The sequence below is a fragment of the Epargyreus clarus genome, unplaced genomic scaffold (assembly GCF_041222505.1).
Source record: "Epargyreus clarus isolate Ecla_fem2 unplaced genomic scaffold, WU_Ecla_fem_2.2 ptg000007l, whole genome shotgun sequence".
In the NCBI taxonomy this organism is placed as follows: domain Eukaryota; kingdom Metazoa; phylum Arthropoda; class Insecta; order Lepidoptera; family Hesperiidae; genus Epargyreus; species Epargyreus clarus.
Genome location: NW_027332215.1, coordinates 19,116,440 through 19,141,264, shown reverse-complemented (window position 1 = coordinate 19,141,264; position 24,825 = coordinate 19,116,440). Strand labels below are relative to the sequence as shown.

General features: G+C 37.9%; 1 protein-coding gene and 1 pseudogene across 1 annotated transcript; both read right to left on the bottom strand.

The window, feature by feature from the left end:
- Positions 1-1,568: 1,568 nt before the first annotated feature.
- LOC140743796 (uncharacterized) lies at positions 1,569-9,442 on the bottom strand. Its single transcript, XM_073075383.1, has 5 exons — positions 9,265-9,442; positions 3,421-4,311; positions 3,083-3,273; positions 2,007-2,483; positions 1,569-1,918 (listed from the first exon to the last, which is right to left on the bottom strand). The coding sequence occupies exons 1-5, from the start codon at positions 9,440-9,442 to the stop codon at positions 1,577-1,579; spliced, it is 2,079 nt and encodes a 692-aa protein (XP_072931484.1). The 3' UTR covers positions 1,569-1,576.
- Positions 9,443-10,323: 881 nt separating this feature from the next.
- On the bottom strand, positions 10,324-11,965 carry LOC140743795 (uncharacterized; annotated as a pseudogene).
- Between the last annotated feature and the right edge of the window lie 12,860 nt (positions 11,966-24,825).

The window sequence follows — 24,825 nt, the reverse complement described above, 5'->3', positions numbered from 1 at the left end:
GCACTATCTGATAGCGCCATTTATTACCATGGATCCCTGGAAAGTAATGGTGTACAACAAACTAAAGGAAAATACATTATTCTTTATATATCCTCATTCTATTTTTTTTTTTCAAATCGTCAGTATAAAAAATCCCTCCACTAAATCGTCAGATGAAGGGTTATGATAAGTAAAACATCAGCTGGAATTTTCTGTATAATAATCTTACGCCCTCGAGTGTGTCAAGATAACGTTTTTTTTGCATTTTCGAAGAGTCACTGACAGTCTTTCGAATCGAATCGTCAGTCTTTCGAATGGGGGACTCATCTGGGGTAACTTCATATCCCCTTTGAAAATCTAATGTGCTGGTTACTTTTTTTTCCATTTTTATCTCTCGTATGGCTGTCCCCCTATGCAAACCAGCAGATAAACATATTTCCGGCATCAGAGATATTATACTATATCATTAACCTGCCGCGCCTTGAGTATGTCTGACTCTGCTTTTTACATATTTCGAATCATCTAGAAACTATTCCCACGGTGAATCGAAAAATATCACACAACCTTTTCTTCACTCTAACGTGTAATCTACACAATCGTATACGTCCTATTGACGCTCGAGTTTCTACCCATTTAACATCATGGGCTCCCCTACTACTCGTACATTTCGCGGACAGAAACACAGATTCATTAACTGCAAATGTAACTTTGTAATCCTATATAACTTATATAGGATACAAAGTTATTTAATGTAGTTGGTGTATCTAGATAACTGGACAGAAATTGCAAAATATTTTAGTTTTTCCATGAGTTATATACTAAACACTAATTGTATTCTCAATTTCAACCTTCTATGTCTGCTGGAAGTGCCTTAAACTTTTGATGATCGGTCAGTCAGTGAGTGAGTGAGTGACAAAATTACGAACTTTAACTTCTTGTAATTCTTAAACTACTGGTTCAAATTGAATGAAATTTGAAATGTACCGTGTCTATACAATGCTTGCTTGGCTCCTGAAAATTCAGGCTTCTAGCTTCATATGCAACGAAGTTACAGGGGGTCAAAAATGGGCCGAATTGCTTCGGGAAAAGTATGGTACGGCCGTGCCGCTTCTTTTGGCTCGACTTGGCGGAGGCACTGCCGTGCCTCCAGATTAACTAGGTACACCAGAAAAAAACAAAGCTCGTTGGTTGCTCGAAGCTTCACTAAGAAATTGCAGTTGCAGTAAGAAATTTTACCGGATTACGATGTAACGTTCGCACCAATAGCCACATTTACTATCTTTAGATATAGATAGATTTCTTATCCTTTATAAATCAGTTTGATTTAAATATACATCATATGGACGAAAAGACTACCTTTGTTATAATTAGAAAAAAATATTATAATGGTTTTCATACAGAGAATATTTATATGGTAGTACCAGAAGGTATATTTGCCTAAAGATAATAAAAAGTACAGTAAATTAAATAAACGCTTATACAGCTTAAAGCAGACATCTCGGCTTTGGTTCGAACGTCTTCATGTTATACTTAAATATAGGGTTTATAAAAACTCTTAAAGGTACACTCTCATGCAGATCATCCATCCATCCATCCATCAGCCTTTTGAGGTCCACTGCTGGACATAGGCCTCCCCTAATTGGCGCCACTCCAACCTGTCCCGTGCCCTTTGAAGCCAGCGGTTTCCCGCGGTCTTCTTCAGGTCGTCGGTCCACTTGGTCGGGGGGCGGCCTGTACTCCTCTTGCCTACGCGTGGTCGCCACTCGAGGACCTTCCTTCCCCACCGGTTATCGGTCCTCCGAGCGATGTGGCCGGCCCATTGCCACTTCAGCCTGCTAATTTTGAAAGCTATGTCGGTAAGATTAGTTCGTCTACGGATTTCATCATTTCGAATCATGTCTCGTAGCGAAATACCAAGCATAGCTCTCTCCATAGCACGCTGAGCGACTCTGAGCTTTCGAACTTGGCCTACAGTAAACGACCACGTTTTGGCGCCGTATGTCATCACTAATGCCGTATGGTAACACACATTGCTCGAACAGTTTCGACTTCAGGCACTGAGGGATTTTGGACGAGAAGATACTCCGTAATTTCCCGAACGCAGCCCAGCCGGGTTGGATTCTTCGAGTGACCTTCCTCTCAAAGTTGGACTTACCCATCTGGATCGTTTGTCCCAGGTAATTGTACTCGTCAACAACTTCGAGAGGAGTGCCATCAACAACTACCGGTACGGGTGTGACATGGACATTGGACATGATTTTCGTCTTGTCCATGTTCATCTTAAGACCCACCCGTTGTGAGGCACTGTTGAGGTCTCCTAGCATTTTGCTGAGGTCCCTCAGCGAATCTGCCAAGATGACTATATCATAGGCAAATCGAAGGTGTGTGATGTGTTCACTATTGATGTTAACGCCAAGATCTTTCCACTCCATCAGCTTGAACACATCTTCCAACGCAGCGGTGAACAGCTTCTGCGATACAACGTCGCCTTGTCTGACTCCCCGCTGCAAATGAATAGGGTTCGTCCTCTGATCGTGTACTCGGACTGACATGGTGGCGGCTTTGTATACACACTTCAACACCTCGATGTACCTATAGTCGATCTGGCATCGCTGAAGGGACTCCAGCACCGCCCAGGTCTCGATAGAATCGAAGGCTTTCTCATAGTCCACATAGGCAACACATAGCGGCAGATTATACTCCTTAGTCTTCTGTATAATTTGCCGGGGCGTGTGTATGTGGTCCATGGAGCTGTAGCCTTTTCGAAATCCGGATTGTTCGGGAGGCTGGAAGTCGTCAAGCCTGCGTGCAATACGGTTAGTGAGGACCCTCGAAAAGAGCTTATAAACATGACTCAGAAGCGCAATTGGCCTGTAGTTCTTCAGTTGGGTTTTATCGCCATTTTTGAAGAACAGTACCACTACGCTTCTGCTCTACGCTTCCGGGGTAGTTCCGCTATTGATCACGGAATCGAACAACTTTTGGATCGCCACTAGTACGGGTTTCCCGCCAGCTTTTAGCAGCTCTGTTGTGATTCCGTCATCTCCCGGTGCCTTGTTGGTTTTAAGCTGTTTGAGAGCCCCTCTATCTTGTACAGGCTGACTTCCAGGAGGTCCTCGGTGTAGTGTCGGGTCAGCTTAGCACGTTTGTCGTTCACAGTCTTATGGGCTGGAACTCGTGCGGAGGTATACAGCTGTCCGTAGTCGATCTCTCTCAGAACTTCGGGCTTAGACGAAACTATGGTGCCCGACTCGGTCTTCAACCTCGTCAACAGACTCTGCCCAATGCACAGATCTCCTGCGAACACATTCGAGTCTCGATTTCGCTCAATAGCGTCTTTTACGCGATTAGCGTTGTAAGAACGCCAATCGCGTCGCCTACTTTGGGAGATCTGTTTATTAAGCAGCCTTTATTTCGACATTGAGGTTGGAGACTGCACACATAGTTCTCGTCTCTCCCGCATAAGGCCGAGAGTATGCTCTGAGAGAACTCGAGACTTACCACCGGAGGGGGCCTTGAAGTACTTAGACTCTATCTCGTGGACAGTTACTACAACCTGGGTGTTAATATCGTCCACGGAAATGCAAGAATCGAGGCACGCGAAACGGTTTCGTAACTCAATCTGAAAGTCTTCGGAGCCCTGGATCTGGACAGATGTTGGGCGGAGCGTAGACTTCATCAGGCGTGACCGTTCGAGCTTAACGTTGATATTTAATGTGCCTCTTCCCATCCGGTGATCACTTCCGGTTTTCACCCTGTTGGTCACAGAGACATCATTAAATATGTGCCGTTTGTCTGCCAAGATGAACTCTATCTCGTTCTTGACGGTACCATCGGGACTTATCCAAGTCCACTTTCGCTGTGCCTTCTTCGTGTAGAAGGAGTTCATCATAAAGAAGTCTTCCCTCTCCAAGAAGTTGGCAAGCAAGTGGCCTCGGTGGTCCCGTTGTCCAACTCCAAAGGGCCCCATCTTCAGTTCGTCACCATTCCGCGTGCCCAGTCTTGCGTTAAAACCCCCCATAACAACGGCAAAATCAGTTTTTGAGGTATGTATGGCTCTACTTATGTCCTCATACATAACCTCAACCTCATCGTCTGGGTGTGTCGACGTCGGCGCATATACCTGTATGACCTTCAGCGAATACCGTTTTGATATTCTGAGTATAAGGTACGCTACCCTTGCCGACACACTGTCGACCGTTACCAAGTTGTTAACGAGGAACTTGTGGACGAGGAACCCGACACCTCCTTGAGACAGGTGCTCGCCTTTTCGGTGATAGAACAAGTTACCGGATTTAAGGATTACCGTGTCCTCCCCCTGTCTTCGGAATTCTGATAATCCCAAAACACTCCAGTTTAACTTGCCTATCTCTTCTTCCAGCTCCTGTATCTTCTCGTCGGTCCTCAGTGTCCTGGTATTGTATGTTGCCAGGTGCAGAAGTCGTCGTGTGTGGTAGCCGACTCTCTTCTGGGGATTCTTAGCACCCCCTGCCCCGCCGTTACCTTGGCCGCTACCGTAGCCCGGAATAGCGGGGCCGCCGGGGACTGGGGGCCGTGGCTTTTCTGCACCTATCATGATATAATATAACAGTATCTCATTATAAGTAAACTAAATGTTTTTATGAGAAATAAATTTCTTTATTTTATTATAAATTTCACAGTTTGTGTTCCATGTTAAAATCCCTGTAGGCATTTTAATGTGGTAGGTATTACATGGTAGGTATGTTGGAACATTTGAATTTGAGTAGAATCAATAACCTAACCAATTCTAAGTTAAATAAAACTGGACGAACGAAGGAAAGGGGAAAATATTATATTCTTACCAATAGTAAAGTTATAAATATTATATTCTATTATTCTTCCGTTTACTTTATCACTTTGTTTTGTTACGTTGTTTTGTTTTAATTCAGTACAATCAGTTCCATAACAGTTCCATAGCTCCCATGAGCTGGGCATCGAGGAAGGAATCGAAATGTCTATTTACGCGAACGAAATAAAAAAAATAATTAAATTTTTCACATTCTTGTTTTAATAAGGAATAATAAGAAAGATATGAGATAGGTAGAGTCACTTTTCGCAATGGAGGTGAACTCTTCCCATGGCGGACGGCCACCTGCACGAGGGACGCGCGTCGTCAGCGTTGACCGTTCCGCAAAGGCACAATGCAGCGTGAGCACGGTGTAGGGCTGGCGCGTAAACGCAGTATTTCGAGGAGTAGTAACTAGTTCGGGCCATGAAAGTAGCGAGAAATCGACAGACCACTTCTCGAGTGAAACTGAAAGCTGCTTCTAGATCAGTTGAGTCGCCGGAACAACTCAATGTGTTGCTGACACTCAGGCAGAACCACAACCGAGGCACACTGAGGCGGCTATTTATTCACATGGAGTTTATTTTTCACATTGTTTAATTGTTACAATAGGCTATTTGACTGATTTTTGATATTTTTATATCAATCCTTATGACATAATAAACACACCATATAAATATTTCCGGGACACATACAGTAGTTTCAATAAAAAAGTAATGATAAGTTTAAATTCTAAGACGCGCGCTTAAAACACTATCATTCTAATGGCGGACGGCATATGATTCGAGTGACGTCACAAGCCTGACGGGCGACAATGTACCGCACGTGGCTACGCTGCGTCATAATATCATCTGTTCATGTGACCAAATTTAAATAATATAATATAATAAGAAATATATAATTAAAAAATTATGTATAAATGGTGAGTAGTATCGCAATTATAGGTGATAGGCATGTAGAAAAGTAGGTTTTGTGGAATTTTGAGGAACATTAATAGAAAAAGCCAGAAGAACCGATGAAAATTTAATGACAACGTTTGAACGAAGGAATGACATAGAAAAAATAATATACATAAGAACGTATTAAAAGAAAAATACATTAAAACCTTCTGCGCTAAAATAATAATATAAATAAGCAAATAGTGCGTCGCCTACAATATCTGCCTCCTTAGTGCTAGCTAAATAGCACTACAGTCCCGTGGTGATAGTAAGGCGACGCGTGTCACCGGCCTACGCAGTACGCCTGTGCGTGTACGCACATCTACTATTCGAACGCGTCCATCCCTAGCTGGATGGGTCGCACTCACTACTCCGTGACGCCAGTGACCTCCCTCTTGATTAGAATCGGTAAAGATAACGTAATCACCTACCTCAAGGGATCTAGCTTCTTGTGTCCATTTTTGGCGTGGCAGTAAAGTTGGTAAATATTCTTTCAACCAGCGAGCCCAGAACATGTCCGCTAGTCTCTGAGCAACTCGCCATCTTTTTCGTAGACATAAGTCAGAGTCGTCATACTTACCAAACTGAGGGCTAGTAGAGGATGTTCCAATCAAAAAATGATTGGGCGTAAGCGCCTCAGGATAGTGGGGGTCACTCGAAACATGTGTGATGGGTCGACTGTTAACCAAGGCCTCTACCTCAGCTAACAGCGTAGACAATGAAATGAAATGAAATGAAATGAAATATATTTATTTTGTATAGGCCAACGGCGGCACTTACAAATTGTCAGTTACAATATTTTCTTAAACTACTACCGGATCGGAACGCGACCTCTACTGAGAAGATCCGGTAAGAAACTCAGTGGGTTTGTCTTTTTTAATTTTAAAAATAATTATTCTCTTTTTAATTTTTTTTTTAATGCCATTATTTTTACATATAATTAATAAAGCATTAGCTCCAGTATCTTGCTTTACATTTATCTAAAAAAAAAGAAGTTTGTTCAGCAAGATACGCTACACTTTGACATTTTCTTAATTAACTAATAATTATGTTATTGATCAGTCCCAAGCTGTTTTATCATTAATATAATCAGAAATTTTATAATAAGCTTTACGACTAAGTGTGCTTTTGATAATAACTCTAAATTTATTAATTGACAAATTTCTGATTTTGATAGGCAGTTTATTATAAAAACGTATACATTGACCCACAAAAGAATTACTTATTTTGTGGAGACGAGTAACATGTGTAGAAAGGCTAAGTTTGTTCCTTGTATTTACATTATGCGTGTCACACCGTTTTACAAATTTATCAATATTTTTCCTTACATAAATTAGGTTTTCATATATGTATTGGGATATAACAGTTAGAATATTTATTTCTTTAAATAGTTCTTTTAGTGAAGCTCTTGGAGGCAGGCTATAGATAGCTCGTATAGCTCTCTTTTGCAATATAAATATATCATTTAGGTGTGACGAGCACCCCCATAGCAATATACCATAAGTCATAATGCTATGAAAGTAACTAAAATAAACTATTCTAGCTGTTTCTACATCTGTTAGAAGTCTAATTTTTTTAACAGCATATGCCGCCGAACTGAGTCTACCCGACAATTTATCTATGTGGCAGCCCCATTGCAATTTGGCGTCAATAGTAACACCTAGGAAAACAGTTGACTCCACGGGATCCAAAACCGTTCCATTTAATAACACATTGGTTTCAACATGCTTCACGTTGGGTAACGAGAACTTGATACATTTAGTTTTCTTCTCATTAAGAAGAAGATTATTTATGTTGAACCAATGGATAACTTTCGAGAGAGCATTATTTACTTCGTCATAATTATTTAATTGTCTTTTAATCTTAAATAAAAGTGAAGTGTCATCAGCAAACAATACAATCTCGTGATTATTCCCTACATAGTAGGGCAAGTCATTTATATAAATTAAAAACAGAAATGGACCGAGTATTGAACCCTGCGGCACGCCCATTGTAACAGAAGCACCGGGCGATTTTGTACCATTTACATCAACCTTCTGAATTCTATTATTTAAGTAAGAAGTCAAAAGGTTGAGAGCCTTGTTCCTGATTCCGTAGTGGTGTAATTTCCTGACCAGTGTCTCATGGTGGACACAATCAAAGGCCTTAGATAAATCACAAAACACACCAAGGGCATCACGCGAATCATCCCAGGCCTCATAAATATGTTTTAACAATTCAATCCCTGCATCTACAGTAGAGCGATTCCTTCTAAAACCAAATTGGTTGTCATGAAGTATTTTGTTTTTATTAAAATACTTCAGCAGTTCATTTAAAACAATTTTTTCAAAAATTTTACTTAATGTTGGTAGAATAGAAATTGGCCGAAAATTGGTTGGATCAGTATTACATCCCGATTTAAATAAGGGAATCACTCTACTTTGTTTCATAAGGTCAGGAAAAACACCACAAGTAACACAAGCATTGAACACAGAAGCCAAATGCGGTGCAATAAGGCCGATAATGGAAGAAACGGCTTTAACGGAGAGCCCCCATAGATCTGCAGTTTTCTTAGAATCAAGACTATTGAAGGCATTAATGATATCATTCGCATTAACAACTGAAAATTCAAATCCTGTGTTACATTCATTTATACTTTGTTTAAGCATGTTTTCAGCGGAAATAGGAGATGATTTCAGAGTTTTAGTTGTTAAAATAGGCATGTTAGTAAAGAAATTCTCAAACTCTGATGCCACCTCTAGATCCCCTTTTACATCAGTATTATTTATTTTTAAAGTATAGTCTTGCTGATACGTCAAATTCTTATTAGTTTCACTATTAATAATATTCCACGTTGTTTTAATTTTATTTGATGATTTTTTAATCTTATTTCTTAAATATAAAGACTTAGCACAGGAACAGGCCATCTTAAATATTTTAGAATATTTTTTTACATATTCCTTAAATTTAACATTATGATTATAAGATCTCTCATAGTATAATTCATATAATTTTTGTCTACTTTTGAAAATACCTTTAGTTGCCCATTCACTAAATTTGGCAGTGTCACTTATAGTTATCGGTTTAAAAACTTTGCCAAATTCACCACTGATCAGATTAAACATAGAATTATATAATACATCAGGGTCACCGTGTACAGGCAAAAAAGGAATTTTTTGAGCCAAATTGCTTTTAAATAGTTCAAGGCGGTTATTATTTATAGGAACAAACTTAATTTCCTTTTTTTGGACTTTCTTAACTTTCCTAGGGAAAACTGCTAATTGACCACAATGGTCAGATTCTAAATTATGTATAATTGATGTATTTAAAGGTTTCAAGTCCGTAAAAATATTATCTATACAGGTTGAGCTCATAACAGTTATCCTAGTCGGTTCTCGGAAAATGTTGTATAAGTTATAAGATTTAAAAAGCAGAATACAAAGATTTAAAAAGCAGAGCACAAAGTATCTGGGTGAGGTGCGCGTTCCTTTAAAATAACCTTCAGTGAAGACTTAACTGTTCGAATCATCCGCTCCCAGCTGCCTCCCATCTCAGGAGCACCTGGCGGAATGAAGCGCCAATCCACGCCGCGGACGGCTCCAGCCTCCCGAACTGACACCGTGTCAATCTCGGCTATGCTACGTCTCAGCTCTGTATCGGCGCCTCTAAGGTTGGTTCCGTTGTCTGAAATAATTACCTGAGGCATGCCACGACGTGCTGCCATACGTCGGAGTGCCATTATCGTAGAGTCAGTACTCAAGTCTTCAGTCAGCTCAATATGGATAGCGCGAACAGTGAGGCATGTAAACAACATTGCGTAACGTTTAAAACGTTTACGACCAACTGTGACCTCGAGAGGTCCAAAATAATCAACCCCTGAATAACTGAAGGGACGCCTATTGTGTTGTAACCGAGCAGCAGGTAAATCTGACATACGCTGCGGAGCGGGAGGAAGAGCCGTCACCATCACAACATGGTCAATGTGGACCATCGTCAACATTGGGCGAAACAGTGACTCACTCCCTCGTCCCCGCTACGCAAAGTACAGTATTACTTAAAATAGTTAAGGTAAATTTACGTGGGCCTAAAGGTATTGTAAGTACTTATGCTTTATTAGATGATGGCGCTTCTATTTCTATGATACATAAGGGGTTAGTGCAGGAGTTAGGTCTTACGTCATCACAGAGTAGTTCTATTAAATTTATTGATGCCTTTGGTGTTGAAGTATTTCAATCGGACGCTCCGAAAATATGTACTAATATTAGTGGCTTTTATGAGAATCAATGTTATGATGTAAGTTTGAGGCAGGTTGAAAAATTAAATTTACCTAAACATAACTTGTCATCTATCAATGATATTAAATGTGGTCATTTGTTACCTATAAAAGATATTGTTTGCAAAGAAAAATACATTAAAACCTTTTTTTAGTACATATTTTCGGAGCGTCCGATTGAAATACTTCAACACCAAAGGCATCAATAAATATAATAGAACTACTCTGTGATGACGTAAGACCTAACTCCTGCACTAACCCCTTATGTACCATAGAAATAGAAGCGCCATCATCTAATAAAGCATAAGTACTTACAATACCTTTAGGCCCACGTAAATTTACCTTAACTATTTTAATACTGTACTTTGCGTAGCGGGGACGAGGAAGTGAGTCACCGTTTCGCCCAATGTTGACGATGGTCCACATTGACCATGTTGTGATGGTGACGGCTCTTCCTCCCGCTCCGCAGCTGATGTTGTTTGCGTGGCGCCAGGCTTATTGTAGTGCAACAAGTGATGATGAGGGAGTCCACAATTATTTATATTGCACACGGCAGCGGTGCAACTACTACTTTCGTGTCTATCTAGTAAACAACAATAGCATAGATTATTAGTCTTGACATATCTCCATCTATCTCTCCTCATAGCTACGCTCGACAGTCTGGTAACAAATGAATAGATTTTTTACAAAAGTTACAAAGTTTACAAGGATTCTCAGCCCACGTGGCCGTAGCAAATACAGGTCGATTGTAGCCACTAAGACGAGGTTTACCTTCAAACCTTTTAATAGGTTGCGTTTCTAAAGATAGAGGCTGTTTTCTAAACTCTCGCACTTGTGATACACCAACAACCGAAACCATCTCAGCCTCCCTCTTCAGAAATGCCGCTAAGAGCTGGATTTAGGGCATATTGGACGACATTCTTGTGTAAGCGTAATCAGTATATTTGCTTAACAATATATTAGGTAGCTTAGTTAATATTGCTGCTAACAATTCTGGGCTACGAAGATAGTCAAGTTTGTGTAAACTCTTTATAGTTGCAACACAATTACTTATTTTAATTGAAAATGTTATTATGTCGTGTTGATAATTATTTTGTAGCGGTGAGAGCTTCTTAACTTGAGAGATGAGATGTTGAATAATAATATCAGCATTGCCATACCTCAATTGTAATGCATCCATAATAACATCTGGTGAAGTGTTACCTATGAGCAGCTCCGTTACTGTCTCCCTAGCTTCACCTTTAAGGGCTCTTCTCAGACGCCACAAGTTCTCAGAGTCGCTAAAATGGCATACACGAGTGGATTCCTCGTATGCACTTTTAAAGTGCAACCACTCAATATAGTCACCATCAAAGCTGGGTAGTTCACGCGGTGTAGATAATCGTGTGAGTAAACGTTCTTCCAGTTGAGTAGACGAAGTTACCATAATGTCCTTCAATGTATGCGCGAGCTGCAGTATGCTGTCGACAGGAAGGCCCTGAGCCTGTACACGAATCGGGTATACTGTAGGTATCCGCGCTGCCTCCGTCGCTGTCGCTGCCGCCTGTAGAATAGGCGAGTGCTGCTCCTCGTTTTGCTCCATCCACTCGTTCACCAGTGATTTACTGCTACAATCATGACCTCGGCTAGCATTCGAACGATATCTTGATGCACGTTTGCTATGTGGCGCATGAATCTCTGATTCGTAATCATTCGCAGCTAAATCATATTCTAGTTTCTTCTCAATTAAATCTAGTTGGATCTTCGCCTTGGCTTCAGCTGCAGCCAGCTCAAGCTGCTTGCGCCTTACGTGTGAAAACGACGTTGACATAGATGATGCGTACGCCGAGGCGATCTTCTCTCGTTTAACTTCTAATTTTACATCTGATGGCATCGGTAAATTTTGTTGCGAAGGGATTTGTGAGCTTACCATTTCATTTGTACAAACCCTTTGTCTGCTATTATTGTTCCCCGCGGCTACCACATGCTCACTTTCCAAGCGTTCACTAAGTTCCTTTTTATAATAATAATAATAATAATGGGGTGCTTGTCGGGCAACCTCCACGAGTGTCCGTGTAAGCGGACCGGTGCACCCTGGGCGGCGCGGCCAGCAGCAATTGTTGTTGGCGGCCGGCGAATAGCCCGACCCCAATCCCCACGTGTGCAGGTACCGTGCCGATGGATGCGTATCTGAGGGGGTGCTCAGTTCCAAACGGTCCCTCTCCGAAACCTGGCGACCTCGGAGAGTAACTAGCCTTACCTCGGCATGCGGGGCTCTGCCGGGGCGGACTGTTTAGTTCCCTAGCTTTACTCATGGCCCCTAGTGGGCCGGCTATGGAATGAACAACACACAAATACAAAATAAATATAATTTACGATCGCTCTCCAGAGCTTGTCGAAAATCATCAAACGACGTAGGGTGTAGAAATGTAGGTACTAAGACATCTGAATCAAGTCAGTCACCGTCAGTTGACACTAGGGAGTTGTCTGAAACTCCGCCAGCCGAGACTGTTTCGAGGGTAGCTACGGTAATGAAACCCGCGACCACCAAGGCTGGTAAACCACGTGTACGCATGAAGTGGGATAAAGATGTAAACATATTCATAATGCGTACATATTTTCAAACTACGAAACTTGAGACAGAATTTACTACATTTAGGAAGCATATGCATGACATGTTCTTACAAAAATACCAAGACACAAATGTTACACAACAAAGATTATCAGTTCAGAGAGGAGTCATTATACGAAACAAATTACTTAGTGATGAAGAAATTAACAAAATTAGGTATGAGGTAGAAAAGGAATACAATCTAAAAAATAGCGAACGTCTAACTGTAAATACAAATCAAGTTAATACTTCACAATTTAGTCCAAACTCAGATACTTTTAATGCAACACCCGATATTTTACCTGAATCATTGCTAAGCAACCCAGATTTTAACCCAGAGAATTTAACAGTAAATAACACAGAGAAAGAACTAGCTTTAATTGAAACCTTAAAACAACAATTCCAAATTAATCTGACAAAATATAGCACCATTGATCCCATTTTAAGACCTTCACTTCCTAGAATAAAACCTTCTCGATATTTATCATATTTAATAATGTTATTTAATAAAAACATTTTACCACCAAAAATAAGTATAATAAATAATATCACAGACACACACACATTTATATATTGTACATCAATCACTATAGTAGAACATTTAAACATAAAAATACACCGTACATCAAAAAACACAGAATATAAAACAGCATGGCAGATTCGTTTGGAACAGGAAATAGAACAGTTGAGAAAAGATATAGGCAGATTAACGCAATTTAAATCGGGTAACACTTCAAGAAAATTAATAAATAAAATTAAAGATATTTTAACGAAATCAAAAAAACATAGCTCATATGAGAAAGACAATAAAAAAGTTACTGAACATTTGGATACATTAAAGCAAAAGTTACTTATTAAAAGTCATAGATTAGCAAGGTATAAAAAAGCAAAAAATAGGAAAGAAAGCAATAGACTATTTACAGTAAATGAAAAACAATTTTACAGGAAAATGAGAGAAAGTAATAAAAAGTTAATAAATCCACCAGATATAGAGTCTCTTAAACAATTCTGGGCTGGTGTTTGGGAATGTAATACGGAACATAATAAAGAAGCTGATTGGATACAAAGGGAAAAAGTAAGAGCGGAGAAGGTAGAAGAAATGAATTTTGAAACATTCACTCGGGAGGAATTACAAACTGTTCTTAATAAAAGTCATAATTGGAAGGCACCAGGGCCAGATGGAATACACAATTTTTGGTTAAAGAAACTTAGCATTTTCCATGATTGTCTAGCCGAACAAATAAGTGATATAATACAGGGTAATAGCATATTTCCAGAATTTTTAAGCAGAGGTAAAACTTTCTTACTGCCGAAAAATACTTCCACACAAGATCCCTCCCAATACAGGCCCATCACATGCCTACCAACTCTGTACAAAATTATAACTTCATGCATCGCCAACAGAATTTATAAACACTTAGAGGAATACAATATTTTATCTGAGGAGCAAAAAGGTTGCAGACGTCATCATATGGGATGCAAGGAACAATTAATAATAGACTCCACAATATTAAAACATGTTCAAAAAAGCAAAAAGGATTTATATGTTGCATATATAGATTATCAGAAGGCCTTTGATAGCATTCCACATTCTTGGCTTACTCAAGTACTCGAAATTTACAAAGTTCATCCCACCATAGTAATTTTTCTAAAACACGTAATGCAAACTTGGAGAACGACACTTAACTTACAAACAAATACAACTTTAATAGAAGCGGGAGAAATAGAAATAAATAGAGGAATATTCCAGGGTGATTCGCTCAGTCCGCTTTGGTTCTGTTTAGCCCTAAACCCTTTATCGCGGGAATTAAACAACTCTAAATTAGGATTTAATATTAAAAACAATAGACAAACTTTATTCCAAATAACACATTTGCTCTACATGGATGATCTTAAACTATATTCTAACACAAATTCAAATATTAACAAATTATTAGATATCACTACTAAATTCACAAATGACATAAAAATGAGTTTGGGGCTAGACAAATGCCGTAAATTAAATATCAAAAACGGGAAATTAATACATGGTGCATATAAAATAAACGACGAACAATATATATCAGCAATGGAAAATAACGAATTGTACAAATATTTAGGCTACAGCCAGGCTCGTGTAATAGAATATAGATTAATTAAAGAAAACCTAAAAAAAGAATATTTTAAAAGATTGCAAGCAGTATGTAAAGAGCAACTCACCAGTAGGAACTTATTTAAAGCAATAAATACGTATGCTATACCCGTGCTCACATATTCATTTGGAATAATTAAATGGGGTAAAACAGAATTACATCAGTTAGAAATTAAAACTAGAACACTACTTACTCAACATAGATATCATCACCCAAAATCTGCAATAGAACGTGTTAATACATCGAGGAAAGAAGGAGGAAGAGGCTTGATAGAAATTACCCAACTACACAATAAACAAATAGAAAATTTAAAGAATTTCTTTATTAACAAAAATAATAATTCATTACATGGAGCTATAAATACAATAGATAAAAACTTCACACCATTAAATTTAAGCGACCAAACCGTAGAACCAGTAGATACAATAAAAAATAATCAAGACAAATATAGAAGATGGAGAGAGAAAGAACTACATGGTAGGCATTTACACGATTTAGAATCAACACATATAGATAAAGAAGCATCAAATAAATGGTTAGAATCAGCCGGATTGTTCCCTGAAACGGAAGGTTTCATTATTGCTATCCAAGATCAGGTTATAAGTACAAAGAACTATAGGAAATATATAATAAAAGATAACACACTTCCCAATGACCTATGCAGAAAATGTTTCAGTAAGCCCGAAACGATACAACACATAACAGGTGCTTGCGTAACATTAACACAAAATGACTACACTCACAGACACAATCAACTTACAAACATCATACATCAAAAACTTGCTATGAAAAATAATCTTAATAAAAATCCACATACTCCATACTACACTTATACTCCTCCTGCAATATTAGAAAACACTACTCACAAATTATACTACGATCGCACCGTTCTTACAGACCATACAATATATAACAACAGACCTGACATCACTCTCGTAGACAAGAAAAATAAACATACATACATAATAGATATTGCCGTACCTAACACAAATAATTTACAGTCAACAATAGTAGAAAAGATAAGAAAATATACAGAATTACAGGTTGAAATAAAGAAATTATGGAAAATGAATAGTGTTACTATAGTCCCTATAGTTGTTTCGACTACCGGAGTTATCCCAAAACAACTATTCCACAGCCTTAAAGCAATAGATCTCCCAAAATTCACTTATCTTGCGTTACAAAAAGCGGCAATACTGAATACATGTCGAATAGTCAGAAAATTTCTTCAATTAGACAGTGATAATGACACCTTACATAACATTACACACACCACACCCGACACTATTAACCTGAATTAACACTTGGCTGAGCCCGTGTTACTTCATAAATCCTGGTAAATCCAGAGGAAACAAATATATACAAAAACATAATAATAATAATAATAATAATAATAAGCCCCTCATAAACCTAACTCCACGTCCAGCACGACCATCTGTTGCCACGTGAGGGGCGGACACTAGATAGCACTCTGCTACACAATCCTAGTGACCAACGGAGCAATAGTATCTAAAATATGCGATGCGTCTAAGAAACAGGCAAATACCCCAGGCGGGTACCCGCGAGGGAGAATCCCGCCCCGAGCCTTCTGGTTCGGGCTGCCCCACGTATTCTGGGGGGGGCAACGTCTCGCATAAAACTGCCCAGTCTCATACTGTTGCAGTTGAATCACCATCACACATCACCACGCATTCATCATCACCTATATCATCCACACATAGTCTATTTCAGTCTCCCAGCTCATCACCACACTCGTATGAATTCCAACATTCTCCATCAACATCCACAACCACAACACCTTTGTCATGTGATGTTGCACAGGAAGCTCACGCAATTTCTCCTGTACCCATCACTGACATCATCAATCCCACGCGTGTTCCACAACATAATGTACAAAACCGCGTAAATCATAACACACATTCACTATCACCCATCACCAACACACCAGCAAGAAGTGTTTTGCAGGACATGCTTCCTGCAACCACCCTCGCTGGAAAAAGTAGACAACGGATGAAATGGACTGACCAAATAAACAGAGAACTCCTCCGTTGCTACTACGTAGTCACACACAATGAGACAAACCTCACTGCTTGGAGACCACAGCTACATCAAAAATTTGCTGTATGTTTTCCTGAACTAAGTCACATATCAGAACAACGGCTTGCAGATCAAATAAGGGTAATCCATAGAAACAATAGATTAACATTTATCGAAAGAGAGCACATAAAAGACTCAGTGGCATTGATACTGTCTTCCTCAAACACATCAAACGATTGCACTATCACAAACAACATACAAACTCCCTTAAACACTTCACCTACAATTAATAACTTTGGATTAATCACACATTCCTCCAGTCAAGCATTCAATCCTCAACACACGCAGACGCTCAATCACTTACACACACAACACACTCACACACAACACTCGCACACACACTCGTTACCCATCAACACATAAACACAACCATGTCAGGCTCCTGAAAATAGCGAACACAGTCAAACACAAGAACCACAAAGGACAATGAAGTTAGATCCAATAGACTATGATACAATAGAAAATACATTTGCCGAAATGCTCATAAACTATACAGGAACAGACCCAACGCTTAGGCCCCCCATACCTAAACTTCAAGCAACACGCTATACTATTAGAACTATTAATACCGTTAATGAAATAGTAGAAAAACACTTAAAAACTAAAAACTCAGTAACTCTTGAAGAAATACATACATTGATATATTGTGCAGCACAAACTGCCGCGACCTTACACACTAAACATATAAAAAAATCTGTAAACAATAATAATAATTATAACCCCAATACAATAATCAAACAAAAGAAACCGCAGTGGGAAGAAAGGATAGAGAAGAAGATTATAACGTTAAGGAAGGAAATAGGTCAACTTACTCAATATCTAAACGGAAATCTAACACAAAAGAAACAAAACAAATTAAATCCAAATAATAGAAGCAGAAATGAAATTTTAGAACAACTAGATAAAAATAAACAGAAATTACAGGCATACTCCAAACGACTACGTAGATATAAGATAAGCAACCAAAGAAAAGCACACAATAAATTGTTTACCACTAATCAAAAACTATTCTATCAAAAATTAGATACAGATCATATACAAATTACACAAAACCCCAATAAGGATGATATACATAATTATTGGAAAAATATATGGTCAAAACCAGTTCTACACAACGCACACCCTTCATGGGCCGAAATAGAAGATCAGGAAATAAACAACATAGAAGCTATGCCCGAAATAATAATAGATAAAGACGATGTAACCCAGGCAATAAAGAAAACTTTAAATTGGAAAGCTCCTGGACCTGATAAAATTCAGAACTACTGGATTAAATACCTACCAGCGACACATAAATATATAGCAAACACTTTTAGTTACCTCATGAATAACCCACAAGACACGCCTTCTTTTCTAACTCAAGGTATAACCTACCTAAAACCCAAAGATAATGACACGACCAATCCATCTAAATACCGACCAATCACATGTCTTCCAACTATCTACAAGCTACTAACATCCATCATCTCATCCAAACTTAATACACACATCACACAAAATCACATCATACTCGAAGAACAAAAAGGCTGCTGTAAAGGATCAAGAGGGTGCAAGGAACAATTGATAATAGACACAGAAATACATAATCAAGTGAAACAGAAACACAGAAACCTATATTACGCTTACATAGATTACGAAAAAGCATTCGATAGCATTCCTCACTCGTGGTTATTACATGTCCTCAAAATATACAAGGTTGACAATAAATTAATAGATTTCTTGCAATATACAATGAATCATTGGACCACTAAATTAAATTTGCGCACAAACAACACTTCAATATGCACACAACCACTAAAAATATTACGCGGTATCTTTCAAGGTGACTCCCTCAGCCCTCTGTGGTTCTGCCTAGCTATCAATCCCCTATCCAGAATACTTAACAAAACGGGTTACGGTTACGTTATTGATAGGGAAACTAACATAAGACTCACACACCTACTATACATGGATGACATCAAACTATACGCAAGTAACAGACAACAAATAGATCATTTACTCAAACTAACAGAACAATTTAGTACAGATATAAAAATGACATTCGGAACTAACAAGTGTAAAATTAATAGCATCATTAAAGGCCAACAAAAAGAAACAGATCCATTCGAACTTGAAATACAGGGGAAAAGAATAGATAGCATGGAATCAAAAGAGACATATAAATACCTTGGATATCAACAGTGCACCTCCATAAATCACACACACATAAAAAATACACTCAAAATTAAATATAAACAAAGACTACACAAAATACTCAATACACAATTGTCAGCAAGAAATAAAGTAAAAGCAGTTAACACATACGCAATACCTATATTAACATACTCATTCGGCATCATTAAATGGTCAGACACTGAATTAGAAGCTCTTAACACTATAACCAGAAAAGCAAGCAATACACATAGCATACATCACATTCACTCTGCAATACAAAGATTTACACTCAAGAGAAAATTCGGTGGCCGCGGATTCATAGATATCAAAAATTTGCATTACACTCAAATAGACAATCTACGTACATATTTCCTTACAAAAGCCATGGAAAGTGATTTACATAAAGCAATAGTCCGCCTTTCCATATCTGGAACACCTCTACAATTAAACAATAGCGTATATGACCCAAAACTTAAAATTCTCTCAGATGAACAAAAACTAGAAAACTGGAAAAAGAAAGCACTCCATGGTAAATATCCCCATCAGTTAGAACAGGATCATATAGACTGTAATGCATCCTGCACATGGCTCACTAAAGGCAATATATTTGGCGAAACAGAAGGTTTCCTCATAGCGATACAGGACCAAATTATTAAGACACGTAACTATTCTAAATACATCCTCAAAGAAGCAATAGACACAGATAAATGTAGGTTATGCCATCAAACAACAGAAACCATAGACCACATTACAGGGGGATGCAGTGTACTAGCCAACAAAGAATACACCCATCGTCATGATAATGTCGCAAAACACATACATCAACAACTCGCACTCAAATACAAACTACTGGATTCACACACACCTTACTATCAATATAAACCGAAAAATGTATTAGAAAACAATACAACAAAACTATACTGGGACAGGGACATTATAACCGATCGCACCATACTTAGCAATAGACCTGATATTACACTTACCTTGAAATCTACCAAAACTACCTTCCTCATAGATATTGCAGTACCCAATACTCACAACCTAAAACAGAAACATACAGAAAAAATCCAAAAATACATACCCCTAGCTGATGAAATTAAGCAAATGTGGCACCAAGAAACCGTTAGAATCATCCCTATTATTATCTCTTCTACCGGTGTTATACCTAAAACACTAAAAACTGCACTTAAATTACTAGACCTGCACGAAAATACATATATACCCCTACAAAAATCAATAGTTATCGATACTTGTTCTATAGTCCGTCGCTTTCTGAATCCAACTACCCTTACACTTCAAACACACCGAGACACTCTCCCGGACACAGCCACACAGAACACATCTACACGTAACACTACACACAACACACAAACACATACGCCAAACACATCCATCAGCACTCACTCCAATCACGCAAACACCCAGGAATCAGGTTACTTGGCGTAAGCCCGTACCTGATTTAAGCAAAACCGACCTCAGGTCGAGAACACAAAATCTTTGAAGAATATAATAATAATAATGCTTTATTGCCACACAAGATACAAAAAAAAGATAACAAACTTAAATCTAATTTACATTTTGTTGTGAGCAAAGGAGGAGTCTCAGCTTGTGCTAGCACGGGTTACCTCGTGCAGCGCTGTTTTTCAGACTTTATCACCTACTTTTATCACCAGGCGGAGTATGAAACATAGTCGTGGTAAGATCCGGCTCGAAGGACCAGTTTTATAGGTGATAGGCATGTAGAAAAGTAGGGTTTAGTGGAATTTTGAGGAACATTAATAGAAAAAGCCAGAAGAACCGATGAAAATTTAATGACAACGTTTGAAGGAAGGAATGACATAGAAAAAACAATATACATAAGAACGTATTAAAAGAAAAATACATTAAAACCTTCTGCGCTAAAATAATAATATAAATAAGCAAATAGTGCGTCGCCTACAGCAATGTTCGAATACATCGATGAGAACTTCACAGAAAGTATTTGTTTCCGTTCCAAAAAATCCCAAAAAACGCAATAATGGTTACAGTTAGCTCGAAGAGGCCCAAAGATAAAATACTATTTCGCATTCAAATGTTTTTATGTGTGAAGATTACTTTGATGTAAGTCATAAACCCATTATTGTCCGTGGATAGGGGCCTCCTCTTACAACGAGAAGGATTAGGCCATAGTCCACCGCGCTGGCCAAGTGCGTATTAGTAGACTTCACATACCTTCGAGATTCTTTTTATATAAATAAACACTTTCTACACTCACAGCCCCACACTAGGATTCCCTGTGTCATGGATGCTATGGACACACACATGGACAATTACACAAACACCCAGACCTAGAAACAAATCCAAATTCATCATTTAGATGTCTGTCTGGCCAGGGATCGAACCCCTTTGCGCGTCAGACCGGTATGATGGCCGCTCTGCCACGCGGGTCGTCTAAATATAAATATCTTAGGTATGCAGGTTTCCTCACGATGTTTTCCTTCACCGTTTTAATAATAATAATAATAATAAATATAATGATAGCACTCAAACATTCAGATGACATTTGCATGAAATTTGGAGTTTTTTTTTTATAATATAAGAGTAACAGACGAGCATGCAGTCCACCTGATGGTAAGTGGCTATTGCCGCCCATGGACATCTGTAATCAACCCCAGATAGGATTAGATATTCCTACCTGAGGTCGGCCACACATGCGCCGCTACCCCTGAGGACTAAGCTGGAACGCCTCGGAAAAGTCTGTGTCCCTTACCACACCCTTCAAAGCGAAACACAGCAGTGCCTAACACTGCTGTTATTAGGTAAAAATAGGTGTGGCGGTGGTGCCGCTGGAGTCGAACCACAAGGGTTCTACCACCTTCAAAAAAATTACACATCGACTAAACATTTTGCTTCGATCTCAACTAAACGCACGTAATATAAGCAAATCAATTAATACATACGCAATACCATTACTCACGTACTCATTTGGCATCATAAAATGGACACAACTTGAACTGAACAAAATGGAACGCAATATAAATAAAGCCTTAACAACTTACCGCAAACATCATCCAAGGTCCTGCTCCCAGAGATTAACACTGCCTAGAAATGAACGTGGAAGAGGTATGGGGAGTGCTCCTTTTATCAGTTCTCGAAAAGCGCCCCACACTTTCTCCACAACGGTTTAAGAGATACCTAAAGCCCTGTGACACACGAACAGACAGCGGAGGGTTTCGTTTTACCCTATGAGTACAGAATCCTAAAAAATATTCTACAAGAGGGCATTATAGATATTATTATGTTGCAGAACATTTGAGTTATGGGGAAAAAACATTATTATTTTCAAAACTAAAAATCACGCTATAACATTTATTGAAACTAAAAAGCAATAATTGTTCCAATCTAGTTTTTGCGATGAACTTTCTTTAAGGCGCTCGAACAATCTCGCCTCGAAAATCGTTAATCCTGAGGATATTGATAAGGATCATGGTACAAAATAATTAAAATCGTGTATTGTCATCGGTTTTTGATAATTCTTCAAAATTTTGAATTGAACTGAACGTTCAAAATAAATAGAAATCGGGTTCAAAGATTCCGTTACATAGTTATATACATACATACAACCCAAGCTAATAAAAGCGTGGTAAAAAGGAATAGGGTCTGGTTGTTAGCTAAGGCAGATAGGCTTAGTCTAAGCCTCTGCTGTCTGTCACATGGCCTATCTCTATAGCCATAATATGTAGATATATAGACACTTGATATATTTACATAGTGAATATACTATGACTACTAAAACAACAATAGTAAAAAAAGCGTATTAAAAAGGGACTCTGATATTGACTAGATTTACGTTAAACTGGTAAGCTCCAATGAATTCCTATAATAGGCGTTACTCCAAGCAATAGAAAGTTAGAAACAGCATAATGAAACGCAACTAATGATACGCTCATGATCCAAAGTGGTAGAATACTCTGTTGTTGGACTCTCGAGGCACCATTGTCACACGTACCTAAGATTTTAAACCTAATAAAAGCGGGGTTAAGCGCTGCTATATACCTACTGATTTGAAGGTTTTGATAAAGATTCTTATTTGAGGCGTTCAGACTTAGTTCAAAGGAGTACCTAGGTCCAACGCAGTCCACAACCTATCTGTGACTAACCTCAGGTATAGTTATAGTTATAGGTATAGTTATAGGTATAGTTTTATCTGCGATTGATTACAGTCGTCCATAAGGTACAGTTGCCACTTACCATCAGTTGCTCGTTTGCTACTATTTTTACCTAAAATCACCTATATAAATTCCTATAAAAATGGCCAAACGTGACTTGGTAGTCAAATACCTACTCAAATGGTCAACACGTTTACGAAAAGTACTTGTTTTGTTCTCGTCTTTGTGACGCATTCAAAAGCCATACTTTGTGTTGACAAGAACAATCGAATTTCAAAGTAATTTAACTTTGAATTTCGCACCCCATCATTTGCGTCATATTTCAGTAATGACGTAGTAAATTACTTTCAGCAAAAAAATGTCGAGATATAAATTATAATATTATATATCCACCTTAGTTAAATATGATCATTGATCAGTAACTATGTATGGTCTGGTAGTATGGCATGGTAAAAATGTAATATTATAGAAACTAGAAGATCAACCTCACTTAATCGAAAATACTCCAGATTTACAGAATTGCGCGAAAAGTCTAGCAAATTATTATTGTAAGTCATAGATTAGTATTGTAAGTAGGTACCTATCCATAATTAATTGAATTTATTTACTTATTGTATTCAGTAGCCAAAAACTAAACATGTAAGTAAAATAACTCTTTCAATCACTTAGAATTCTAATTCTAAACATTAATGTTAATACATTAATTATGTTCTTTGTGTGAGAGGCGTACAAATATCATGGAATGCAGTGCGATAATTGTTTATTGTATCATTAATTTTCATGTTTGTAAAAATAATGTGTCACGCGACTGGAAATTGACCTAATATTGCTGTCTCTCTTTCTTGCCACGTGCTTCGGCACACCGAGTTTGAGACAAATATATATTTCTGTTTCATTTTAGCTCGAACTCACGTGTTTCAGAGCGTGAATAGTGTCGACTTCTTAAAGGGAAGTGATGTGGTAATCTTTTGTCGATAATATTATTGCAAACAAATTTTTATCCCTACTCGATTTGTTTGAAGTGAATGTATTTTTTCATTTTCTTTCCAATTTTATGATAACAATGATAAATCTGTTGGGATAATAAATACCGTACCGTAATTTAACATACATACCGTAATTTTAAATTCGTCTCAAATAAAAATATGTATAAATAGATATATTATTATGTCAAAAAATATATGCATAGTTTATCTTCATTATACCAAACTTATATTTCTGTATAAAATAGTTTCGATGTTTCATATTTAACAAGCGTACAGCAGTGGCTCCATTTTTTGTATTTCTCAATTAAATTTTTCAGGCTAATTGTAGAAAACACCGATAAGTACCGATTTTAATACACAAGGCAGCTTTATACGATATTACTATTACGATTTTAGAGAGTTTATTCGTAAAATCTACATACTGTTTTTTCAGACTATTGCCAGTTGTTTTTATTGTAACGTTCGATTTTTACAATCTTCTTTTGCACAATGCCAGTATTAATCTGTAATAAATTTTAATAGTATAAAATGTCTCATATATAAATATAAGAAAATAATATATATTAATAAGTTAGAAAAAAATACATCTCTTACATTAATAATTAACGTTATTTCCATTAAAACTTATGTTTACAGTAATAAAATATAATAAGTAGGTATTTTGTAAATTTACACTTAAATGTTTTTATCGAAAAATTTGTAAATAAAATTAAGAATTCAACACTGACATCACTAGTGCTAA

Excerpts from the sequence above, each read along its gene's own strand:
- LOC140743796 (XM_073075383.1), bottom strand. The coding sequence starts at position 9,442 with ATGGCACTCCGACGTATGGCAGCACGTCGTGGCATGCCTCAGGTAATT. Across the intron at positions 3,274-3,420 it reads GCGGGAGAGACGAGAACTAT|ATCTGTGCATTGGGCAGAGT; the intron begins GTGTGCAGTCTC and ends TGTTCGCAGGAG. Across the intron at positions 1,919-2,006 it reads CGAAACTGTTCGAGCAATGT|CGTGCTATGGAGAGAGCTAT; the intron begins GTGTTACCATAC and ends AGAGTCGCTCAG.